Below are 26,377 nucleotides of genomic sequence, written 5' to 3' on the forward strand. Positions count from 1 at the left end.
CTTCCCCACCACTCTCCTACTGTCTAAATAAAGAATAGAAAGGGTAGAGCACTCTGCCCACTCACATTCAGGAACACAGAGTTTCCACCATCATTCTATAAAGTTGGAGGTTTGGTCACAAACTAAAAACAGAACTAGATGCCATAATGTGTGAAAATCAGTGTTAAATAAAGTCGACAAATGAGTCGTGTCCAGGGCGCTGTATCTCCTCTCTTCAAGCTGCTTCACGCTATAATTACAGAAGATAAGCTACTGTTATATGAGCTCTCTCAGCTTGACACAATGTTAACTGTTAAAATAGAGAGAACGTTGTCTTACAGCGACCAGAAAGCCAGAAGGACCTGGCAGACTTGTTTTATTTTGATTTGGCACTGATTCTACGAGAGCCAAGTCTGATCAGGAGAATGGCTACGGACTTTAATAAAAGCCTGTCTGGCAGCCAAAGGCCAGACTGGGCTTAAATTATTACAAAGGACTTAATGTCTTACATTCAATTTCAATTCCTAATTTACAGGTATCTACATATTTCATGTCATATTGCAAATTCTGAAGCTTTGAGGTTCCTTTAGACACCAAACCCATAATCAAATTCGACATGGAACACTGTGCTGCTGCACTATATTGTGATGTTTACATTATACCGTTAAATTCAACATGTGTTATATTATGTGGGTGGGTTATTTTTGATCGCGAAATTAATCACAAATTTTGTATCTGTTCAAAATGTACCTTACAGGAGATTTGTCAAGTATTTAATCCTCTTATCAACATGGGAGTGGACAAATATGCTGCTTTATGCAAATGTATGTATATATTTATTATTATAAATCAATTAACAACACAAAACAATGACAGATATTGATCCAGAAACCCTCACAGGTACTGCATTTAGCAAAAAACAATATGCTCTAATCATAACATGTCAAACTGCAGCCCAACAGGCAACAACAGCTGTCAGTGTGTCAGTGTGCTGACTTGACTATGACTTAGGGATGTCACGAGAACCGATACTCCGGTACCAAGTCGATGCCAAAATTCTAAAAACGCGACGGTACTCTTTTTCTACAGTACCGAAGGTACCGTACGATGCCTGGAATGGTCATTGGTACCGGAGGTACTGGAGATGCGACCTTTCCGGATCTGATGGGGGCAGCATATATACGCTTACAAGTGTTCTCTTCTGCCGTGAAATGAAGGAGGAAGAAGAACGCCTAACAGCACAGAAAAAAACAAGTACACGTGAAAGACAGCAACAAGTGCAGCTGCAGCGCCAGCTCCACCTCGACTCGTTGAGAAGACAAATAGCTAGAGTCCGGTATGAAAGTACTTTGCGTTCGAGGCGGATCATCGAGGAGTAATAATAGATTTGCAAAAGCCGATATGCAAACGGTGCCGTCGTACTTTTTAGACCAAAGGAGGAAATACTTCCAATTTAGCAAAGCCCCTCAAAGACAGGCATCCAGATCTGTTCAAAGAATTCAAGGTGAGTGACTTTCAATGCATGTCAACGTTAAATGAACAACTACTTGTTACACTTGTTATCTTTATCCTGATATAGCCGTCACATTACCAGTATTTTTGTTTGAGACAGCTGGCATTGTTTTGTAGCTGAATGTTCCTTCTACGCTTGCAATGGCAAAAGGCTGAAGGCTAGGTTTTGGCTAACGTAACCACAGCTCGTAGTAGTAGGCTATCGTCTTAACCGGTCTGTGTCATCCCTCATTAAAATATAACAATAGTATTTTAAATAAATATTAAATGGTCTCATGGTCTGTCACCATGTCAGTGAATTTAAACTACTGCTTGCAATCTGAGGATATATATAGAGAGTGAATGTGAGTGTGTACAGCCTCTGCTGTTTTCTGACAGTCATTGAGCTATACCTGAGGAAGAAAGTCTCAGCATTTTCCTTTTTTTTACCGTGGTATTGAATTGGGTATCGAGAATCGTGGAAATTCACTGGTATTGATATTAACTACAACATTTCTGGTATCGTGACATCCCTACCATAACTTGCCCCAAACTGTACGTGATTATCATAAAGTGGGCATGTCTGTAAAGGGGAGACTCGTGGGTACCCATAGAACCCATTTACATTCACTGATCTGGAGGTCAGAGGTCAACAGACCCCTTTGAAAATGGTCATGACAATTTATTCTCGCCAAAATGTAGTTTGGAGTGTTATTTAAGCAAGTGTGATATGGTTGTAACAATGGATGCCTTAGGTTTCTTGTTTTATATGATACCAGTATCTTGTATCTGTAATGCGTTAAAGAAATTAGTGGCGTTAAAATGAATTTGCGTTAACACGTTTTTATCGCGTTAACTTTGCCAGCCCTAATGCTAACATATATTTTGATATGTCCATTGTCATTTTATTGTTTCAAGTGGGTAGCATTCTCATGTCATGTGACTCAGGTCACATGACCCCCTGATGAGATTTGAACCTGTTCTCACCAAACTACACACCCTGATGAAGACTTGTGGAGTTGAAACGCGTTGGTGTCATCCATGTCTCTATAAAGGATTTTGAATTCACAATCAGAGTGCCTCGGATGTTTTCCAGACTGCCATTCTATACCGAGGACTTCCTTTCAAAAGAAGCCAGACAGTCAATGTTTTGTATTGTTATCCCACTCAGACTCTAAGTTCCCTCAGCTAATGATCCGTGCCCTTCTTGTGCCCATATTGTCCCACTTACTTTTCGTGAGAGTCAGGCGTCTTTTTGAGCGGTGGGGGTCTGAACTTGGTCTTCTTTGAGGAAGAGGGGGGCTCTCTTTCTGCAGGAGGAGGGGGAGGGGGGTCCAAACCTGAGGGTAGTGGAGGGGGGGTGCGAGGTCCAGCCTGGGAGGAGAGCCAGAGAGTTGGTATACAGTTCCTTCATGACTCTCTGTAGTCACAGTCAGGCTACATCCACACTAATAACCAAAACCATCTCACTCTGGACGAGCGTTTCAGAGCCCTTACAGAAACAATCTCCGTCCATACTACCACGCCTGAAAACGCATATCACATGACCATTCATGTACACTAGGCATGCGCGTGCAGGTGTAAACAGGAAGCAGATTTGCATACTTTGCGGTTGGTTGCTTGTGCCGACCTTACACCAAACAACTTTTCAAGTGATTTCACTGTTGCAGACATACAGTATTTCCAATGTTGGAATAAAATCACGAGAGTTTTGCTAGAGTCGCGACGCACTTCCGTGATCTCGATTGTTTAGTGTAAGGTGGTCATAAAGTCAGTCCCAACTGTCTTCAGTCAGAATTTTTCTCTTCTTGACTTTGCGATAAAATCAGACAAGTTTTATATTATTACCAAACAGGAAGCAGCAAACGGGTTAGAACGTAAACATGGAGAAACTGGTGGAGTTGTGGAGCGAAAAAGAGTGCCTCTTTGACGTGTCCTCCCATTTTTACCACGATAGAGTGGAGAAGGAAAAAACGGACAGAAATTGCTGCAGCTCTGGAAATCTGAGTATAGTGAGTATGCTATATGCCATAGCCTGCTAGCTAACCACTATGCCCTATAGCATAGTCACCGTGGATTTTGAGGGCTGCAGCAATTTCTGTTCACTTCTTTCTCAACAGTTTTTCTTCTTGTAAATTTCCACCAGCAGTAGGATGTGACATCATCTCAAAAGGAATCTAGTTGTAGTCTTCAATTCAATTCAATTGAATTTATTTTTATATAGCATCAAATTATAACAGAAGTCATCTCGAGATGCTTTTCATATAGAGCAGGTCTAGACCGTACTATAATGTAGAGACCCAACAAGAGATCCCCTATGAGCACGCACTGTTAAAGGACAGTGGCAAGGATCGGGTGGGTGGCCGTCTGCCTCGACCGGTTGGGTTTTGAGAGTCTTGTAATTAGTGACACTACAACATCCCCAGTCTATGCAAAATATTATAGTCTGTGACTAAAAACTCAGACTTAAGATGCATTGTCTTTAGATGTGAGACGGTGTCACACTTCAGTCTTTTAAAATCTTCTAGTGTATTGTAGGCATTAGTTGCAGAAAATACTTTAAAAGTTAAAAGCTAAGACAACAGATTTCTTTGCTTGGACCGACGCCAAAACACGAGTATAATTGTAATTTGTTAATCACCGGTGGTCGAGGCTGATGTCGTTTGTTTCTTCTGGAAAAGGTTCACTCGATGGGGCGTGACAAATCAGGGATGGACATGTTGTGACTGTCCGTCCAGACTAAAACACAACCGCAGTTTTAAAACTAAAACGGGGTCAGCAGCGTTTCCAAACGTCTTTGTTTTAGGGGTTGTAAAATGCCGGAGTGACATGGGCGCTAGGCATAAACGTAGCAAAAGTTATCCGTTTTCAAATGAAAAGGTATTAGTGTGGATGTAGCCTCAGAGGCAAAGTCAATCACGTGACCTGTGCTGAAATTGTCTCAATTATTCCTCCATTTTTCCTGCACAATATCTTTGTTTATCAGGATATGGAGAAGTGTTTGTTAGCATGTCTCCTGCTATTGTTTCCACCTCAGAAAACTTCTAAAGGATTGAACATGGTGTATTCTTGTAAAGTTGTGCATTTGTAAAATTCACAGATCTCTGAATTCCTTACACAAGTGTTTAGAGAAGAAGTGATTTAAAACTGTTTGAATAGGCCTCTAAAGATCTTTAACCAAAGCTTCAAGAAATGTGTGCTTTGATGAGAGAACCGACTGAATGAATGGAGCAGCCTTTCTCACCTCTTTGCTGCTGTCGCCCATGCTGTGGTCCTCTCTGCCTCCCTTTCTTTCACTGTTCTCCTTCATCCCCCTCTCTTGCTCTCTGCAGTGTCCATCTCGGAGGTTTTCTTCTTTGATGTACAGACCGACGTCCTCCTCTTTTTTAACTGGAGCAGATAAAGATCGTTTCAGACTTTGATGTAAAAATACTGAATCTAACCTCATTTATCTCACTAGTCTTACAGTCTTAATCCTGCAAGCTCAGTGTCATGACAAGATTTGAATCTGGAAAACATTCACTGAGAAGCAGACTGATTCTGTTACAATATGGCCCCTTTTAATGCCTTAAAGGGATAGTGCAGATTTTTCTCAGTGGGGTTGTATGAGGTCCTTCTCCATAGTCGGTGTATTACCTACAGTAGATTGCGGTCAGCAATTGGAGAAACAGACAGGAGTACCAGCGCAGGAGCAAAGCAATGTACTGCTGTGGACGGCGGCAGCAGCAAAACAAATTTTAGACACCTAAAAAAAATCCATATCAGCTTAAAGGGACTATTTGCAACTTTCAGAATTGCTGCTTAACAGCGACGCCTGTGGCCGTTAAGTCAGCGAAAGTCAGCGTCGGGCTTGCGCTTGCTCGCTCTAAATATACCTGAACGAGCATCGCTCAAAACAGTGAGGCGACACACGTCAGCTAAACCACAATATCACTCTATATTTCAGCTGCTTGGCAGTAATGTTAGCTGACCAGACGAAGGTCTCTCCATGAACATGATTAAGATGTGATCCTAGTGTTGGCTTTTCCTGCCTCACCCTCCTGCGCCCGCAGGGAGACACCGACAACCGGAGCCTCTCCTCCGCTGCCTGCTTGCCTTCACTGACACAGCGCGCACCAACAGAGGTTTTCCGTGTCTTGTGAAGTGTTGGGGCTCCGCAGAGAGAAACGTGAACCGTGACTCCGGCACCCGTTGTCTCGCTGCGGGCGCAGGAGGGAGACGGTAACGTTTCTCTCTGGAGGAGCTGCAGCAGTTATTTCTGCACAAACGTCCACTGAACATTCACTAGATATTCTCAGAGCTAAACTAACTCTTCTGCAGTGTGGAGTGTGCGCGCGTTCACGTCTAGAGGTGGAGCGAGTACGCGAGAACGCGCACTCTGTCTGAGTGAAGGCGAGCAGGCAGAGGAGACAATGCTCCGACCACACGCGAGCGAGCATAGGAGAGCGCGCATGTGTCCCGACCCGGTACATTTATACGCTTACAAAGTTACAAACAGTCCCTTTAAGTGAACGCCATATTTAGAATATTTTCACTGCTTACCTTGCTGTCAGACAGCCCTTTCTGACAGCAACTGATGCCGTTATCTATAGGCCCACTCTCTTCAAAGCCACAAGACTCCTTTGACAAAAACAGTCATTTTACCTCTCAGAAAACGGGAGTTGCATGTCTACCGCTGCCTCGATCGGTTAGTTTGTTTGCGTGATTGTGTGACTTTGGTGAATCCACACTGACCCTTTAAAACACCAAAGTCACAAAATAACACAAACAAACGAACCGATCGAGGCAGCGGTAGACCAGCAACTGCCCTGTTCTGTGAGGTAAAATGACTGCTTTTGTCAATGCAATGGAGTCTGGTGGCTTTAAAGCATAGATGTATGATCCTTCTTGCTGATTGTTTATGTATGTTTGAAAATATATATGTATATATGTACTATTATTACTTATTATTACTTTGCCCATACTGTGGTTTATGTGATAATTCTGCTCTTTGTTTTATTTTTTGTTTTTATTTAACTATATTTTAATTCTATTCTTTATTTGTTTTGAACAATTTGGCTTTTTTTACTGGGGGGGGGGAGGGTATACAAATGGACGACATGCACACTTCTGTATTTGGTATTTCACACTGAATGGAATGCAAAGTTATGCTGTTGATGAAAAAGGAAAATCAATTTGAAAAAGAGAGATAGCAGCTTCAGTTCCCCGTCGGAAAGGTAAAGTGGTGAAAATATTCTAAATATAGCGTACACTTAAAGGGACTGTTTGTAATTTCTTACACGTATAAATCACCCGGGTCGGTGTCCCATGCGCGCTGGCATATGCGCGCTGGCATATGCGCGCTCGCGTGTGGCTACGCTGTTCAGACAAGACTCCACCACAAACTACCGCAAAGTTCTATCTAGTGAAGCCCGTCTGTTAAACAGTGTTGGCCTCGGTCGGAGGACGCGGGGGAGACCGTAGCTTTGGTCTCCAGGGCCAGAGTCTCTGCTGTACTCTGCTCCTCTGCTCCTCTGCCTGCCTCCTTGCCTTCAGTCAGCTCGCTCCACCTCACGTGCATGCACACACACTCCACACTGCAGAAGACTTCGTAGCTCTGAGAATATCTAGCAAATGTACAGTGGATGTTTGTGCAGAAATAACTGCTGCAGCTCCTCCAGACCAACAGAGGTTTCCTGTGTCTTGTGACGCAGAGAGAAACGTTATCGTCTCCGACCAAAACTCCGGCGTCTCCCCTGTTCCCTCTGGCCGCGGTCGGGAGGCTGAGGCAGGAAAAGCCAACACTAGGATCAGCATTGATTCATGGAGAGACCTTCGTCTGGTCAGCTAACATTACTGCCAAGCAGCTGAAATATAGAGTGATATTGTGCTTTTAGCTGACGTGTGTCGCCTCACTGTTTTGAGCGATGCTCGTTCATGTCTATGTAGAGCGAGCACAAGCGCGAGCAACAGGACGCTGACTTTCGTTGACTTAACGGTCACAGGTGTTGCTGTTAACAAGACATTTCTGATTCTTACAAATAGTCCCTTTTAAGCTGATATTGATTTTTTTAGTGTCTAAAATCCGTTTTGCTGCTGCCCCCGTCTACAGCAGTACATTACTTTGCTCCCGTGCTGGTACTCTTGGCGTGCCGACATCTACTGTAGGTAATACACTGACTATGGAGAAGTACCTCATACAACTCCACTGAGAAACACCCAAACTATCCCTTTAAGGCTCCACACTAAACTAAATGATACGTTAAGATAAACACGTTTTGAGTAACCCACACAACGGCAAAATAACAACAGAGAAATGTAAAACCAAACCAAACCAAACCAGTGAAGCACTACCTGCTCTGACATTAAAGGTGGCCAATGAGGAGCTGGCAGCACAACTCGACCACCCCTGTCCTCCATCCTCAGTCTGACCATCTGGCAGGCTCTCCCTCTTCACCTCCACCTTCAGCTCCACCTCCTCTGCCACGTCAGGGTGAAAGGTCGCCGCCGCTGAACCCTGCACCCCCGTCGCCAACGGAGAGGAAGGGTTCATCACGTCTTCGGCCGGCGCGGCCACTGCGGGCGGGGCGGTTGTCACAGAGACCACGCCAATAGGCAGTGCAGCGGTTGGTGCAGGGTAGATCGCAGTTAGTACCTGATGGAGAAGACAGCAATGACAGCAACGACAGGTTTTGTGTGTTATTTTATGATGAGGCTTTCCTGCTTTCACCTGTTTGTTTCGAAGAACAAGAAAAAAGTAAGCTACAGCAGTGAGAAAAGTGGAAGCGGAATTAAATGTATTTATTACCCCTAGAGTAAAAAAGATTCTGTTACACAAAGTAAATGAATCTGTGTGCTGCAAATCAACTCAGCGGTTTTCAGAACTGTGCCACACAATGCAAAATGTGGTGTAGAGGCCAGTAGTTTGCAGTAGTTTTGGTAGTGATGATTTATCGATAGCAGAATGCTGCATCTAGCACCTTTAATCCCGCTGCCTCTGGAGCTGCATGTGCTCTTGTCTTTTCTAACCAAATACAACTGCTTTTTAAAGAAAATGTGCACTCTTTATTGCAAGAGACCTTTGATGAGGTTTAATTAATTCATACATCACTGGTGTGGACATTTTGTGAAATAAGTAAATTAAATATGTAGTATTGAAAAGCAAAACTCAAATATATAGTATAATAATAGTATTGAAAGGGACTGCTTTTACACATAACAACGCGTCTGATTGTTTTTTATTGCCAATGTGTGAACAAGTTGTAACCTAACCTAAATAATGAGACCTTCCACGACATTCTGGGTTTCCTCTATCAGCCTGTAGACTGCTTTTAATGTGAAGAACCCGGGCCGTTTTTTTTCTGGGAAAATCCCACGAATGTGACATCATGTGCACTCGTGAGCGCCTTCAATTTCAGCTCCGCTTACAGAGCTAACAGTGTGCAACCATAGCTAACGTTCGGTAAGAAATAGAGTCCCCTAATGCCAACAAACAACCAGCCCCCACCAGAACTCAGACTCCAACACAAAGTCCACGGAAGCACAAAAAACAAAGTTATGGGCGGCTGGTTAGCTCAGTGGACCAGGGTTCGAATCCGGCCTGTGGTCCTTTCTGCATGTCATTTCTCTCTCTCCCCCTTTCCAACACTCTATCCACTGTCCTATCAATAAAATGCTTAAAAATGCCCCCAAAAAATAACTTAAAAAAAAAAAAAGTTATATCTGGTTAAGTCTGTCTTGCAAAACATGAATGTGACCGACGTCGGAGGAAAACTAGGTTTGTGGAGTGACGGGGATTAACTCCAGAGCGAGTAACGTTGACGACTTTGGCACATGAGACCAAACTCCGGTGTCTCCCCTGTCCCTTCTGACCACGGTTCATGGAGAGACCTTCGTTTGGTCAGCTAACATTACTGCCAAGCAGGTGAAATATGTAGTGATATTGTGGATTTAGCTGGCCAATGTTGCTAACGTTAATCAACATGATGCCTGTCAATCACGTTCAGTCTCATGTGTGTCGGTATTGCGAGCGCGGGCAACAGGACGCTGACCGTCGTTGACTTAACGGCCACAGGTGTCGCTGTTAACAAGCTATTTCTGATTCTTACAGAGAGCCCCCTTTAGTGTGACACTCCTTTAACATTATTAACTTCTTTTGACGTCCATTTTTCTAATTTTCTTCATGACCACACACCTATACACAGCGGTATTAACACAGTACAGATCTCTGTTGCTCTTTACCTGACGACCAGCAGCTCCCGAGGCCTGCACTGGAGGGGTCTGTGATTGACAGCTCAGGGGCGGGGCCGGTGCTAACAGTGGCGATTGACCAACGATCGGCTGAACCAGGGTCTGCCCGGCTGGGGCGATGGCGGTGAAGCCCAGGGTTGCCAGGGATGATGGGAGATATGCAGGGCCTGGAGCGGGTGTGGCCTGTTGGGGCATTGCCGTGGTAACTCCAGGGCCAGACTGGACATAGGTGATCCTAAAGAACAGAAGAGTCAGGAGTGTCAAAGCTGGATATGATAGCTGAGGATTGCAAATCAAAAAAGGCAATAATGACCAAAGCAGCTTGCTAACTTCAAGTTCATAAAGCAACAACATCAGATACAAAAAGATCCTGATGTATTTAAAAAAGACGAACAATGGGCTGTTCACGTGCCGTGTCTAAAAACATGTGAAAAACGCCAGCCGTGCAGCTTTCATCTTTTTACCCAAGGTGCTTGGAAGGTCGCGCTCCTGTCACGCCTGCCGCCTAAGGAACCAAAAACGGCATGCTGCGATTACGATGATGAAGTAAGAAGTTGCGGTAAAAGCCTCACTGACTAAACTAAACTCAGTCAAACAAACATAAATGGATTTCCAGCACCGTAAATCCCTCACAGCAACATTACTGCTCCATTTGTCTGTGTCAGGTTGGCTCACCTTTCACTCGGATGCAGTGACGTTCTTGGACGGAACGGGTGAAGCAGTGAAATAGTCTGTGGGACAGATCATAAAGCTCCGGGTAGGCCTGCACTAAAATGATGAACTTCTCCTCCAGATATTAACCGTACACTGATATTTAGGGAAGAAAGAAAAGATATCGCCCGGCTGTGATTGGTTGTTCCTCATCACATGACATGCAGCGTTTCAAAAATTTAACTATTCTTATCAGGAAGCGCAGCTTCGGGGTCACTCCCGTGTTTCAGCGCTCTGCCACCCATCTACATTGACAATAACAGATTTGAGCGCCCAAAAAAATGCAGCATGTGAACGGCCCGTTATAGATAGATAGATGTACGTTATTGATCCCAAATTGGGAAATTATTGATGATATAGATGATACAACTGATGGATATGAGAGCAAATGTATGCTTGCAAATATACAAAGTTTAAGAAACTATGGTAGCAACTAGCGATTATTTGTATTATTGATTATTCTGCTGATTATTATGCCTCCGCGCCAGCGACAGCCGTGGCATATCTCAGGATCGCCTGGAGGGAATTTCTTCAAATTTGGCACAAACATCCACCTGGACTGAAGGGTGAACTGATTAGATTTTGGTGGTCAAAGATCAAAGTTCAAGGTCATTGTGACTAGGGATGTCTAAGTTAATACGATAATGACACGTTAACGCAAATCTGTGTTTTTTTAAAGATAATCTTTTGGGCTTTTATTCCTTTATTGATAGTGACAGAGATAGTTATGAAAGGGGGAGAGAGGGGAAGACATGCAGCAAAGGGCCGCGGGTCAGATTCAAACCTGCGATAAGGACTCAGCCTTGGCACATGGGGCGCCCGCTCTACCAGGTGAGCTACCGCGACGCCTCGGTAAATCTGTTCTAATGCCACCAATTTCTTTAAGGCATTAATGCAACTTGTGATTTTTAGGTTGTAGCGGGCTCAGTTTTAAAGCTAGAGTGACGATAATGGTATATGAACATATGAAACTAAAAAACCTAAGGAATCCATCGGTACCAACCATGTCATACTAGCTTGTCGTGAAGGAGGCTAAATAACGCTCCAAATTTACACTAAATTTTGGCGAGGAAAAACTGTCTTTTCAAATGGTCTCTTGACCTCTGACCTCCAGATATGTGAATGTAAATGGGTTCTATGGGTACCCACGAGTCTCCCCTTTACAGGTATTGCCATGTTATGATTTGAGCCTATTTTTGATGCTAAATGCAGTACCTGAGGGTTTCTGGACAATATTTTGTTATTAATTGATTTCCAATAATAAATATATACATACATTTGCCTAGAGTTGGCATATCTGCCCACTCCCATGTTGATAAGATTATTAAATACTTGACAAATCTCCCTTTAAGGTACATTTTGAACAGATAAAAAATGTGCGTTTAATTTGCGATAAATCGCGATCAACTATGGACAGTCATGCAATTAATCACAATTAAATATTCTAATGGTTTGACAGCCCTAACTGTGACATTACGTCTGTCCCATTCTCGTCAAAGTGATATCTCAGGAACTGAAACTTGACTGGTTGGTGGAGGCATACAACCGCGAGACAGTAATTCTAGTTTTCTTGAGTGATCGATAACTTGTTTGGTCATAAAAGTGTCAGAAAATAATGAAAAATATCCATCACAATTTACAAAAGCACGAGCTGACTTCTTGTTTTGTCCGTCCAACAATGCAAAACCTAAAGCTATTCAGTTTACTGTCATAGAAAAGATGAGAAACAATACATTTGGGACGTTTTTGCTTAAAAATGGCATAAACAATAATCGACTCACTATTTCAGATTTAACTAAAAAACCCTAACTTTCACTTTCAACAATGTGGCAAAACAGAGCTACGTCTATTTCCTTTTATTCCTATCAGGACATTTAAAGCTTTTACAGTTAGTACCATAGTTCACATCGCACCAAGGGATGATTGAGCATCAAAATGTGTTCAAACTGTTGACTTTCTCGATCTACATTTACTGCACAATGAGTACAATCAACTTAATGACCTGGCTAAAGTGGAAATCTGACAGCATCTTTAATTCATGTTTAACTCTCAGAAGAAGCTCTGAACTGCTGCAGTAGTAATTGAGGAAAATAAAAGCATCTTTAAGACCTGGTGGGTGGAGAGGTCAGAAGAACGGTCTGTGGGGGCGTGGCACCAGGAGCCATCACCGTTGCCACGGAAACAGGAAAGGGGCTCCCAGGATGCACTGCTGCTGCGCCGCAAGGGTGAACGTTGGTCTGGACCACAGGCAGGGGAGCAATCTGGACTATCTTTGGTGGGGGGACACATAAACAAAAGGAATTTCTCACCATCTAATCTAAACATATACCCTTTTTTAGAGAACACACATCTGATATCTTAAGGTGTCATATTGTACAAAGTGAGATCTTCATGTCTTTTTTATTATAAAGTAGGTTTAAGTGCTTTATAAATACTGTGAAAGTATCCCAACGCTCAATCCATGGAGAAATACACACAGCCTGTATTCAGAAACTGTGCCTTTGAAACAAGCTGTCAGGATTTCTGTACATTTGTGATGTCACAAATACACAATAATTAGACGTTAAGAAAAGGAGCGTTTCAGACAGAGGGTAAGGAGCGTTTCAGACAGAGGGTAAGGAGTGTTTCAGACAGAGGGTAAGGAGCGTTTCAGACAGAGGGTAAGGAGTGTTTCAGACAAAGGGTAAGGAGCGTTTCAGACAGAGGGTAAGGAGTGTTTCAGACAGAGGGTAAGGAGTGTTTCAGACAGAGGGTAAGGAGCGTTTCAGACAGAGGGTAAGGAGTGTTTCAGACAGAGGGTAAGGAGCGTTTCAGACAGAGGGTAAGGAGCGTTTCAGACAGAGGGTAAGGAGAGTTTCAGACAGAGGGTAAGGAGTGTTTCAGACAGAGGGTATGGAGTGTTTCAGACAGAGGGTAAATACAGGCATATTCAGGTAGACAGTACGAGGAAACATTAAAGCATGTAAACATGTTCTACTAGAAACACAAAATAAAGTATGAACCTGAAAATAGGCATGATGTGGGACTTTAATCATCTCCGCAAGGTGTAAGTCTGGCGGGAGATCATGTGCTCGGTCATGTATGTGTATGTGCGTGCAGGTGTGTATCTGTCTGTCTGTCCACAGCTAATCTCGCACACTACTGGACCCATCAGCCTAATGTTTTCTGTGCTCATTTATGACTGTATGCTCAAGGACCTCTCGTGGTTGCGATGATTCACACTTTTTGAAAAACACATTTTATTGACTGTTTTATAGCGTCATTGACTGCTGACTCCTCACTCCTCTTAACCGGCCGCAAGTGATCAAAAACTGTTCCTGTCCAGTTAGCCAATTGGTTTGTATTCATTCAGTTAAACATTAGCAATGGCCATTGCTAATGTTTAACACCTGGCGGAGATCTGCACTCTACTGAGTTAGTCATTAAGTTAATAAGGGGAAAGCTCGGGAGATCTTCATTAAATTGCTTGTTTTATCTGACCAACAGTCCAAAATCCACAAATTCAATTTACAAGTATATAAGGAGGAAGGAGAAGCAAATCACCCCAAAAGCTGGAACCAGCACATATTTTGTGTTTTTCCGTAGTAAATGACTTCTCAATATCAAAAGAATGTTCTGTCTACTGACTAATCAACTAACTATTTCACTACAGAGTACTTTTCATCACAGTGTGTGATGGGACTTTCTCAACTCCAAGAGTGAATTCTTAAAATGTTTTGTTTTCCGAATCAGACCAATCAAATGTGGATAAAGACTGCAGCACAGAGCAGCAACACATGAGCATAAAGCAGAGCAACCTTCTGTAATCCCCTTGGTTCCCATCAGGAACATGTATGATGTGTGGTGTAGTTTTCATGCTGTTGATGCGGTTGTGGATCTAACTACCTCGTCACCTGTCAGCAAACAGGGTGTCGTCTATTTATCTTTGACGTTGTCGACACTTGTTGACATTCTTACCTTGTTTCCTGTCGCGGGGCCGTTCTGCACAGGAAGAGGCGGAGCGACCAGGGAAATTGAAGGGTGAGGAGGAGTAGACCCTGTTCTCACTGTTGCCATGGGAACCATCATCTTGCTCTGCAAGACCGGCGACTGCGTTTGGACTAATGAGTGAGAAGGAGAGAGAGTGAGAGAGAGAGAGAATTAAAACACTCAGCGTGAGAAACAGATGAATCGAGCCAACAGAGGGGAGGTGAGGACAGCACAGGAGCGACGGGTGGGTGGAGACACACTGAGACAGAAAGGACACTTCAGCTACTGATAATAGTGAAATTCCTCTCTAATAACACGGTGGAACAACGCTCTGCTGCTTCAGACTCTTATGAATAGAGAGTGATTAAGGCATGGGTGGGCGGCGGGCGCTCATACTCATGTCAACAGTGTTTCTCCTGTCAATCATTTAGCTCCCGTTTATGTAAGCCAATCAAATCTATTTTCAGAGCTTCCCGCGGAGATGATTAATAAGAAATAAAGGAACTAAAAGAAAAATGAAAGAAAGACTTTTTTCAATTTTCAGTGAAAACACTAAGACAAAACTCTGTCTTTGTTGTCAGCTAATCGTTGCTCTCTGTCTCACCTCTGGTTCCGGGGCTGACTGATGCAACTCTGATTCCCGCCCCTGAGTGCATGCCATTGGACAGGGCGCCATTGGTGGGCAGGGAGAGAATTTGCTGGTGGGTGAGCTGAGGGGAGGGGGGGCTCTCGGTAGGCAGGATGTACTGGACCTGCGCTAGCGGCTTGGGACCGGCAGGAGGTGTGAGAGAGGAGGTGGCGGCAGTGAGGTGGAGCTGGGGCTGGAGGACGGGTAGGGGGGGTTGTGCGTGCGGCTGCGTGGGCTGTGGGGTGAGGAGCTGCACTGGTTGGGCGGCGGGAAAGGACCCTCCCAGAACTAGGCTAGTGACCAGAGAGCTGCCCCCCACAGGAGTTACACTGACTGGACCAGGGGAGGAGGATGAGGACAGGTACCCACCACCCGCGGCGATCGGCAGCTGCTGAGGTCCGCCCCCTCCAATCAGGAGAGTGGCTTTCTTGTCCTGAGGGAGGGAGTTGAGGGTGACGGCTCCTTCCATCGGCTTGCTGGCGATGGGGATGGGCGTGCTGGCGATGGGCCGTACCACATTGGTGACCATAGTGGGAGCCATGCGGATGGCGCCGAGGATCTGGGTCAAAGCGAGGGGAGCCGGAGCGAGGGGAGCCGGGGCGCCGGATGTTGAGCCTATAATGGACAGAGAGGAGAAACCACCTCCTCCACCTCCTTCTCCTCCACCTGCTGCTGTTTCTTCTCTCTTGGATCTTCCCTCACTCCCCTCCTCTCCTTCGTCTGTACCTCTCTTTCTCTTCCTCTCAGACCCCTCTTCACCACCTCCTCCTCCTCCTCTGCTCCCTTTAGCTGAGGTGGAGTCGGAGTGAGGGATGGAGGGAGAGGAAGAAAGGAGAGAGGAGCGAGCCACTGGCTGGAAGCCATGCTGGAGGGAAGAGAGAGACGGAGAGATCAAAGCTGGGAAAGTTCTCCTCTTCTTCATGAACACATGAACTTACTTACTTAAGAACTTACAGGAAAATCTGTGGGTATTAAATGCTTTATGGGAATAAAGGAACCACAGACGATACGATGCCTTACATGCAGAATTACACTGTTGATAAAGGAAGCAACTCTTCAAGGCTCTACACTATCAAGCTACATCAATACTTAATATATAGATCAGAAATAAATACTGAATAAAAAATAAATAAACCAGCTGAAAAAAGAAAAATCAACATTTCCTTAACCCCCTGAGACTCACGAGATGGCGGGCGATCCCGACTGACATTTACTGTCTTTTAGAGGCTGTAGCAGGTTCAGTTTTAGAGCTAGAGTGAAGATACAGATATATGAAACTAGAAAACGTATATCTATCGGAATCTTTTGGTAACAACAGGAAGGAGGCTAATCAACGATTCAAGGTTTGACTAAATTTTGGCGAGGAAAAACTGCCATGGCCATTTTCAAAGGGATGCCTTGACCTCTGACCTCCAGATCAGTGAATGTAAAAGGGTTCTATGGGTACCCACGAGTCTCCCCTTTACAGACATGCCCACTTTATGATAATCACATGCAGTTTGGGGCAAAAACTAGAGGTTGACCGATTAATCGGTCGGCCGATTCCTGAGCATATTAAGCCGATTAGCAAACAGGCACATCTGCGGGCAGCCCAGTGTTGTTGTTGCTGTGGAACACGTGTGACACCCCCCCTTGTGTCAATCAAATTGCCATTCTACCGGCAGACCTCAGTAGATGTAGCCCAGTGGGCTAACCTTTGTAAGAGTGCGTGAGAAGAACAACGTCGTAACTGGGAGAAACCGGTAAGGCTTAAATTATTCTCTTTCAAAGCCCTCTATATATTTAACTGCTTAGATATGAAATGTTACTTTTACAGAGAAAACACTTTGGAACAGTATTGATAGCGAGCCTCCAACCAGCTACCTTACAGGTAGGGATGGGTACCGAAACCCGGTAACGGGCTCGGGGGCTAAGTTATTACAGACCGTAGTATTGATAAGCTCCGACGTTGGTAACGGAGGATTTCTCTCCGTCGGTAACGTTAGCCGTGTGCGGGTTGGAGCAGCTCTCATACGCGCTGCTGCAGCGCCGTGTTCAGACACACACAGCTTCTGCTCTGAGTAACTATGGCGGAGAAAACTAAACTTCAGAAGCGTGATTACACTTTACTGGAGTTGATGCTGACAATACTTGTCATAAGCGTTTGCGTGTGAGGGCGGAAACACGAGCGAAACATGTCGAAACATTTAGCAAAAAGTTCACTTCCTCATTAAACGTGTCTACGGGTCCTACATAGCCTCGATGACGTCACCGCTAGTGGCCTGTGTGTAGTCCGCAGCATAGCAGATATGAGCAGTAGGCTGTGTAATACCAGTGAACAAAGTTATTATTATGTTTTTGTGATCACTTAGATTATGGCCATATAGCTTGTAACAGTGTCTGTCAACAAACATACATAAAAAAACCTGCTTTAGAACAGTTTTGGAAAGGTGCTTAAAGGTTTTGAGCCCTGTACTCTTACTACTATTAACCATCATGCACTAAATGAAATAGAAGTGCACTGCAGTGCAGACACAGAATGCAGATTGGACAGACAGACCATAAGTGTTCTTCAATAAATGTTTACTTAAGTTAAGAAATTTTGTGTATCATTTGTTATTATTAAGCTTTTATATTTTATCAGATGGAGGAAAAAAAGAAAACCAGCCAAACATATCGGCAGAAAAAAGATCGGCATAATATATCGGCCATCGGCTGTCCTGATTCTGTAAAAAATCGGCATTGGCCATAAAAAAAACAAATCGGTCGACCTCTAGCAAAAACTATGCAGTTTTTGAATGCAATATAAATGTGTCATTTGAATATTTCTGCATACTGGGGTCCATAAACAGTCTTGAATCACATAAATTGTGTGATAATGTTAGTCCCCATAGGAGACATTTCATCGTAGTGAGACCATTTTTTTAACCTTGACCTCACTGTATAAAATGACCTGTGGTGACCTCTAGGATAATCACAGCCTCATGAAACTTTACAGCCACAAACTAGAGACCTAGAGCATTCAGAGGATGGATGGATCAAACTAATAACCTAGAGCATTCAGAGGATGGATGGATCAAACTAGAGACCTAGAGCATTCAGAGGATGGATGGATCAAACTAATAACCTAGAGCATTCAGAGGATGGATGGATTAGACTAGAGACCTAGAGCATTCAGAGGATGGATGGATCAGACTAGAGATCTAGAGCATTCAGAGGATGGATGGATCAAACTACAGACCTAGAGCATTCAGAGGATGGATGGATCAGACTAGAGATCTAGAGCATTCAGAGGATGGATGGATCAGACTAGAGACCTAGAGCATTCAGAGGATGGATGGATCAGACTAGAGACCTACAACATTCAGAGGATGGATGGATCAGACTAGAGACCTAGAGCATTCAGAGGATGGATGGATCAAACTAGAGATCTAGAGCATTCAGAGGATGGATGGATCAAACTAGAGACCTAGAACATTCAGAGGATGGATGGATCAGACTAGAGACCTACAACATTCAGAGGATGGATGGATCAAACTAGAGACCTAGAGCATTCAGAGGATGGATGGATCAAACTAGAGACCTAGAGCATTCAGAGGATGGATGGATCAGACTAGAGACCTAGAGCATTCAGAGGGTGGATGGCTTTCCTAGCTAGACTGACAATAAGGGGATTTCGGAGCAGTTTCCAGAACAGAAGTGCTCACCATCTAATCACCGAAAAATGCAATTCTTGCAGAAATCTCCAAATGTCAAAAGTTTTTGATCCCAAATCAAAGCATGGCTTTTTCTATGGTGTTCCTCAAGGTCTTGGTGTCTTAATGTGGCATTTTGGAAGGTTTATTGATCATTTTCATCAATTCCAGAGTGGTAAAAAAAATGGTTAAATTTAGCACCAAGTCTGTGTAACAGATGGCAAATCAACCCAAAAATTGCTGCAGCAACTTATGAGACATAATAGAGGATGGGAATGGCCATCATATACTTCTATCATAATGTTCTAGGCCCTTATACACGTTCACAATTTATTTTAATTCATTCATTCATTCATTAATCAATTCATGTTGATTTCTGTTTTATGACTAGAACGACTTGAATCACAGCGCTGAGCAGCATCTCAAATTAATCTTCAGGTTCCAGCTTTCAGATGATGTACACCACTTCTATGTGACATCTACTGTTGACCTGCTATCTCCCCCTAAAGATCCCCTGGACCTCCCTAAAAAAAACAAAAACAGGTCTATTGTGGGCCTCAGAGGGTTAATATCGTATATATCCAGTACAAAATGAAGGAGGGGAGACTCATGGTTGCCCAGAAAATCTAGCTCAAAGTGAAATCCACGATGGATAGTAACTCAAGTTATTTGATGATGACTGTGGCTACCTGTCCATCTGGTTCGTCCTCATCACTGTCCGTCACTCTCTCTTTACACTTGAGGTCAATGGAGCCTTCAGGACAGGAATCCTCTGAGGGTAGGACATGCATTTCAGACGTTAGCGTTAACACATTTCAACAAAGGGGACTTAACACACAATATACTTTCAACTGCTCCCTGGAAGTGATTTCATTTGCAATCAGCGCCTTCAAACCACCAGTATCACCATCACATAGCCAATTATATGCTATTCTTATTGTTATATTCTAATCTTCAGTCTGGGGCTGAGGCTCACCAGATGACACAGCTAATTTCTTCCTTTTAGCTTTTTGGTGTTTTGCTAAATTCTCATTCTGACTAAGAAGTTTGAAGGTCAGTGTCTTTTTTAAAGACACACTGAAACGTTGTGCTTATGCAGCCTCTAACCGCCACTAGATCGCTGTGCTGATCATCTAACTCACCCATGACATCATCGTCCCCCTCTTCCTCACAGATGACCATGCGCTCTTCATCGCTGGTCACTTCCTCGCTGACTCCGCCCTGGTACAGGGGCTGAGGTGGGGGCCGGTGGCGGACCAAACTAGCGCCGTCCTCCTGACAGAAAAGAAAAGAAAATTTTACATCTAACTATAAAGCAAGGAATCTCTGTCTATCTGTCTGTGTCTCCTACGCATATCTAGAGAACTGTTCATCCCATCTAATTCACATTTGGTGGTTGTATTGCTGGGGACCCAAGTTGGTGCAATTTGGACACGCTCAATATTAATAGACTTTAAATAAAAAATCAAACAGCGCTTTGTGCGGCAGTGGGGGCGGGGCTTCAGGGCTCTGAAGACTGGGTCACTCATGTCCTCCACACCGGGCCTTTACCGGCCGCGGCTCACTGACTGCAGTTCACTTTTGCTGCTGGATGCTGGAAATACTGACGTTACAACCAAACTCTTCTTCACTTCCCTGGACTCAATGAGCGATGAGGAGTTCTCGAGAACGCTGCAAGCAGAGGACAGAAACAGCACGCCCTTAAATGAAACCAAAACATGGTACAGAGACTCTCAGTGTGACCGAGCATAGTTTTTTATTACATGACTATTTTGGTACATGTGGCAGATAGCCTTCTGAGATTTACTCGCCACAAGGAAAATCAAATCGCATTTGGCACTTGGCGGGTGTTAATTTTGGACCCTGGCTGCAAGCAGCTAACTTGATCCTGTCAAATGGTTTGTTTCACAGAACCATCTGAGAAGCTGTCATTGGAAACTGTTTGGAAAAGGGCAGGCAGATCTGGCAGGTGATTGGATGAACCATCTGTCAATCAAACTAACGAAAGCGAGGCTAACTGAAGGCAAAAACATGGCCGTACTTGACACGTTCAGAGCCGTTCTTTGCTCTTCTTTCAATGAAGAAATACTCTCCAGTTCTGATAGAACTGATGCTATTGCAGCATCTATGCTAGCCTCTTCTATGCTAGCCTATTCAGGAGCCGGCATTGTTGTTTAGAACCAACAGTCGTGTCGTCTCATGTTATGGTCTCACCCACCTAAGCCACACCTGTAGCTGCAGTAGCTCCTCTCACAGGACACTGATTGGTCCGTTATATAAATAAATCCCACCGTGGTCTGCAAATTACAAGCGGCCTACAGATCAGATTTAACAGGATGTCACTTTTCCTGTGACTTCCTGTAAATATTTTGAAGGGTGCTGGAAACTGTCCGACTCGACTGCAGCTCTTAGTCACCGCCCCTTGCTGCCACCGCCCCCTGCTGCCACCGCCTGATTTCGTCTACTTTCCAGGCGAGGCGCAGTTCATCTTGGACGAGCCTATTTTATCCTGTGTTTTTGCATGATCTCGTGACATTGCGAGAATCCAGCTGCCACACAAGGTTAGCAAGCAGCACTTCCCGGGGCCAAGCAATCGTCCCACTCCGAACAGGCAAGCATTCCGAACGGCCGCGTGCTCCGAACGGGCACGCCAAAAACGGCAAGCAGCAATACCAGGAGCCAAGCAATCGGCCCGTTCCGAATGGTCACTGCACTAGTAAAGTGAAACTAAAAAGAAAAACCTTCAGTACTTCAGAACAACACTTCAGACAGAAGTAATACCACTATTATCAAAGCCTGCATACGGTTTTGCCAGCAGCATTAAATGAATGCCTTTAAAACAAAAGAGCTCACATGCAGACCTATCCCTCTGTGATTAGGAGCGAAGCAGCAAACACCACGGGGCCTTCAAAGACACTAAAAAAGTAGAGAGTGAAACCTTTGAAGTTGGAGGCTGAGCTCCCCCAGAGCTTTCGGTGGGCTGTCAGCAGCAACAACTCCAGCCCTCACACAAAGAACCAGCAGAGTCCATTTGAACTGTTTTTGAACAGCGTGCTTTCAGTTGTGGAGTTCAACCGAAATGCTTCTCAGTGTGAAGGACACATGTCTGCTGTCTATAAATACACACACGCTTGCTGGTGCTTAGGTGCTCACATACACACAAGCATTGACTGTTTTTTTTATTTTTAAGAATTACTTCTGTTGCTTTTATTTTCTGCGTTTTTATTTGATTTACTTTTGTCTTTGTCCCCTTGGATGCAACAAATCAGTTTAAAGTGCTTGAATATTGTCGTGATTTTCATTTTCTCTAGCTTTAAGATGAATCTAGCTGCTGATCTGGAACAGTTTGCTTCACATTCTTAAATCTCCTGAGTCTGTTTGCTGCCTTTGAGCTACAGATTAACAACCGCCTACCTTCTCCAGGTCCCGCTCTCTCTCCCTCTGCTCCAGGGTGTGCACGGCACTCTGGGAAAAGGCTCGGGGACGGGGGCGCTGCCCCGTAAACAGCCCCCCTCGACGCTCCGATCCCCCTGGCCAGCCCGAGCCTCCTCCCTTCCCCTCCAGCACCTGAGACTCCGGATGGGGATCTGGAAAAGAGAGGGGAAAGACTCTGATCAAAGATGCAATATCACAGCGTATCATGTATGAAATAGATCAATACAATCCACACCAACGCTCTGTCTGAGAGCATCAGCAAAATGCCTGCAAGGCGCAATAAAAAACGGTATAATGTGTTTTTATAATTGCTGTACATTTAGTCAGACAATGGTTCAAAAGGACTGAATGTATTTTAAGTAGGGCTGTCAATCACTTAAAATAGTTAATAGCGATTAATTGCACATTTTATATCTGTTCAAAATGCACCTTAAAGGGACTCTATGTAAGAATCAGAAATTGCTTGTTAACAGCGACACGCTGTTCGCGCTCGCTCTACATAGACATGAACGAGCATCGCTCAACACAGTGAGGAGACACACGTCAAACCACAATATCACTCTATATTTCAGCTGCTTGGCAGTAATGTTAGCTGACCAGACGAAGGTCTCTCCATGAATCAATGCTGATCCTGCTGACCCCGACCGCGGCCGGAGGGAACAGGGGAGACACCGGAGTTTTGGTCGGAGACGACAACGTAACTCTTCTGCAGTGTGTGGTGTGTGCGCATGCACGTGAGAGGTGGAGCAAGAGAGAACGAGCGCGATGTGTGAGTGAAGGCAGGCAGGCAGAGGAGCAGGGCAGCATGGACTCCGGTCCTGGAGACCCAAGCTACGGTCTCCTCTGTGTCTTTTGGCCGCGGTCGGGGGGGCTGGAGCAGGAAGAGTTAACACTGTTTAACAGACGAGCTTCACTAGATAGAACTTTGCGGTTTTGGTGCTTCCGTGTAGTTTGTGTTGGAGTCTGAGTCTGAACAGCGTAGCCACATGCGAGCGCGCATGGGACATCGACCAGCAGTGATTTGTAAGAGTAAGAAGTTACAAACAGTTCCTTTAAAGGGAGATTTGTCAAGTATTTAATCCTTATTATCAACATGGGAGTGGACAAATATGCTGCTTTATGCAAAAATATGTATATATTTATTATTGGAAATCAATGAACAACACAAAACGATGACAGATATTGTCCTGAAACCCTCACAGGTACTGCATAACAACAAATATGCTCAAATCATAACATGGGACCCCCGAGTTTTTTCTCGCCAAAATTTAGAAATAATGTAGAAAAAAAGTTTGGAGCGTTATTTAGCGTCCTTTGCTTAGCTAGTATGACATGGTTGGTACCGATGGATTCATCAGGTTTTTTAGTTTCATATGATGCCAGTATCTTCAGATTGAATAGCGGCCGGGCCAGACGGCGGCCCGTCGGATTTTAAGAGGTTAATTAAAAATAGCAAGTTGCGTTAATGCGTTAAAGAAATAAGTGGCGTTAAAACGAATTTGCATAAACTCGTTTTTATCGCGTTAACTTTGACAGCCTTTATTTTTAGTGATTGAAGGATCTACAACAGAAAAAAGATTCAAAGCAGTTGATGATTTGCGGATCAAAGATGTTTTCCCTGTAAAGGGCATTTTGTACATTGGCCTGAAAATGCTAATCCACACACACACACACACACACACACACACACACACACACACACACACACACACACACACACACACACACCTATGCTCTCTGACATGCTCCTCTCCCGAGGCTCCTTTGGCATCCCACGGCCCTCTGACAGCGACTTCCTGCGGTCCTTGTTGCACCACTTCCAGTCTGGGTGGGCTCTGAAGTGGGCCTCTTTCACCTGGAGGAAGACGAGGAGAGGGTTTTTAACGTTTTTCATCACCTAATTCCAGATGAGCTGCATTAGAGTGCCACAGGAATGAGTCCTAAAACCCGGAAATGAGCATTTTAGCACTTCCTGTTCCCTCGTGAGGAAGTCAATGGGTTTTTAGTTAGATGTCTGAAATAAGGTCTGTAGTTAACACAAGCTGAAGAGATTTTAACGTTTTGTTCTACAATATAAAATACATCAGTAAATACCCCACTCATGAATTTTGAAGCCTTTACGTGTCTTAAAAAAGGCGGTTGCTAACAAGTGGCTAAATGAGACTACTAAACGTCATCACGCCGACTCGTCCTCCTTTACAGCCTCGTTGTGTATACTCACGTTCATGCGACCGTGGTGTTGTTGGTTTAGAGCCTAACGTTCGCATTTTACTTCTGGTGATTGCATTCACACTTCAAAAATCATAAAAGTGGTGTTCATTTATGAAGATCATCTTGCTGAACAAAACGTGTCAGTATCATAAACGTTTGTTTGCCACAGAGCTTATGTTCTACGATAATCCAAAACCCAGTGGAAAAATCCCATTGGCTTTTTGTCGAGAAAACCAGGGTGATGCTGACTTCCTGGTTGGCCTACAAAAATACGTCATCCCTGCAGCCCTCTCTAGCTGTTGGTGAAACTGGATGGAAAGCTCTCCTATACTGGCTACAGATTCACTACTCTGTTATGACCATTAGTAGTAAACTACACACTGCAAAACTAATTCAATAATGTTCAGTTTACCTGGAAAGCCAGATCGTGGTACTGCTGCTTCTCGTTGGGCCCCAGAGCGTACCACCACTCCCCCAGGATCTTGCTGACTGTCCGGTTGTCTTGGTTGGGATGTCGCTGGTGCACCAGGGCCCGGTGGCGTTTACTGAAGATCATGAATGCATTCATGGGTCGGCGGATGTGGTCCTTCTCCCTCTGCTTGGGGTTTGGAAGAGGACACAAGGTTTAGTTTTACGGTCAGAATGAATGTGTTTTTCCTGTATCTTTTTTGCCTTTTCTGCTCCGTCTGCATGGTGGACTGACCTTCCTGTCTCCGTCCTTGGGCAGGGCGCTGAGGGACTGTGTGCGTCTCTTCATGGGGCCAGTGGAGGGCGCAGCATCGTTGGCCACACCCGGGGAGAACCTGCATTCACATACGGAGAAAAAAGTGAAACTGTGAGTCCACAAGAGAAATCAAGGGAAATTCCTCATTGAGAGGGACTTTCAGGAACGTGATGAGGCTAAAGGGTTGGGAAGGATTCAGGGAGGAATTCATTCATTAAGATAGCCTACGGTGTAAAAGAGGATCGGAGTCTACTCTTGATTTGATCTGTTTTTCAAATGTTTTTATGTATTTCACGGTTCCAATTAAGCACTTGACCAGTATAACATGTTACGGTGTATAAACCACAAAAATGTGACCTTCTCATTACAGTGGTTACCTGCAGTTTGTTTATTGATTGTGCAACACAGATAACATGACAGCCAACCAGAGCAATGTTTTCCCTTTGTCTTCCTGACTTTCTTTCCCTTTCATTTACCGTTAATGTGATCGACGCACCTTTCTTTATCTGCTCAGCCTTGTTTGTTATCACTGCACATGCTAACTACTGAGTATTTATTCACTTAATTCCACAGAAACTGCCGTTTCCACTACTACTAAATTGCATTCCTCCTGCCAGCCAATGGATCGTTCCAAGGAAAAAGCAACCAGACACAGAGTAAATACAAATGCTGCCACAAACTGGGTTAAACCAGCAGTAGGCAGTATGTTTTTGGCATCATTGGGCAAAATTCCATAATAACCTTTCAGCATATTGTAATTCAAGTGTTCTGAGAGATAACTAGACTTCTGCTCCTCCTCATGACTCTTTTCAAAGAGAGAGCGTTCCTATTGGCTGTTCATTTAACGGAGGCACCTGTCAATCACTCGCGAACTCCGATCAAACGGTCAAACTAGGGACTGCTGATCAAATATGAATCAATATTCTGTTACTGTAATGCCTACTTCTCTCCTCATGTTGTCAGAATCATCTTGTAGTGTACTGTTTAGCTGTAAAATGAGAAAGTTTGCTCTGGCTGGTGGGCGGTGCTTGGTATTTCCTCAACTGATCTCAACATGGCTGCCAGGTCACAAACTTTACCATCTTCACTCTAGCTTTAAAACTGAGCCCGATACAACCTACAAATCTGCAAAATAAATTGGTGGTGTTAAAACTAATTTGCGTTAGTGCATTATTATCGCATTAACTTTGACAGCCCTAGTTTGTATAGAAATTATTATTATGATATTAAAATATAGTACAGTTTATCTTAGTGCAGAGAGCAAAAAAGAGAATACGAATAATAAAACATAAATCATTACAGATACTGAAAGAGGATATTTTGGTT

The 26,377-nt window shown here is 44.1% G+C and overlaps 1 protein-coding gene across 5 annotated transcripts in view; it reads right to left on the minus strand.

The window, feature by feature from the left end:
* The window catches only part of cica (capicua transcriptional repressor a), a 60,846-nt gene that overhangs the window by 8,772 nt on the left and 25,697 nt on the right, over positions 1–26,377 (minus strand). For 2 of the 5 annotated variants that reach the window (XM_074614210.1, XM_074614211.1), the window contains exons 6-18: positions 25,031–25,130; positions 24,740–24,925; positions 23,845–23,971; positions 22,096–22,268; positions 19,824–19,956; positions 19,371–19,453; positions 14,984–15,872; positions 14,368–14,510; positions 12,520–12,680; positions 9,691–9,934; positions 7,804–8,104; positions 4,715–4,860; positions 2,702–2,844 (exon numbers count right to left, since the gene is read on the minus strand). In XM_074614210.1, coding sequence (XP_074470311.1) covers positions 2,702–2,844; positions 4,715–4,860; positions 7,804–8,104; positions 9,691–9,934; positions 12,520–12,680; positions 14,368–14,510; positions 14,984–15,872; positions 19,371–19,453; positions 19,824–19,956; positions 22,096–22,268; positions 23,845–23,971; positions 24,740–24,925; positions 25,031–25,130 — 2,829 coding nt within the window. The remainder of the gene's footprint in view (positions 1–2,701; positions 2,845–4,714; positions 4,861–7,803; positions 8,105–9,690; positions 9,935–12,519; positions 12,681–14,367; positions 14,511–14,983; positions 15,873–19,370; positions 19,454–19,823; positions 19,957–22,095; positions 22,269–23,844; positions 23,972–24,739; positions 24,926–25,030; positions 25,131–26,377) is intronic. The other 3 variants (XM_074614212.1, XM_074614213.1, XR_012590728.1) reach the window with 3 other exon arrangements.

Source organism: Sebastes fasciatus, chromosome 17 (assembly GCF_043250625.1).
Source record: "Sebastes fasciatus isolate fSebFas1 chromosome 17, fSebFas1.pri, whole genome shotgun sequence".
Taxonomy (NCBI): Eukaryota; Metazoa; Chordata; class Actinopteri; order Perciformes; family Sebastidae; genus Sebastes; species Sebastes fasciatus.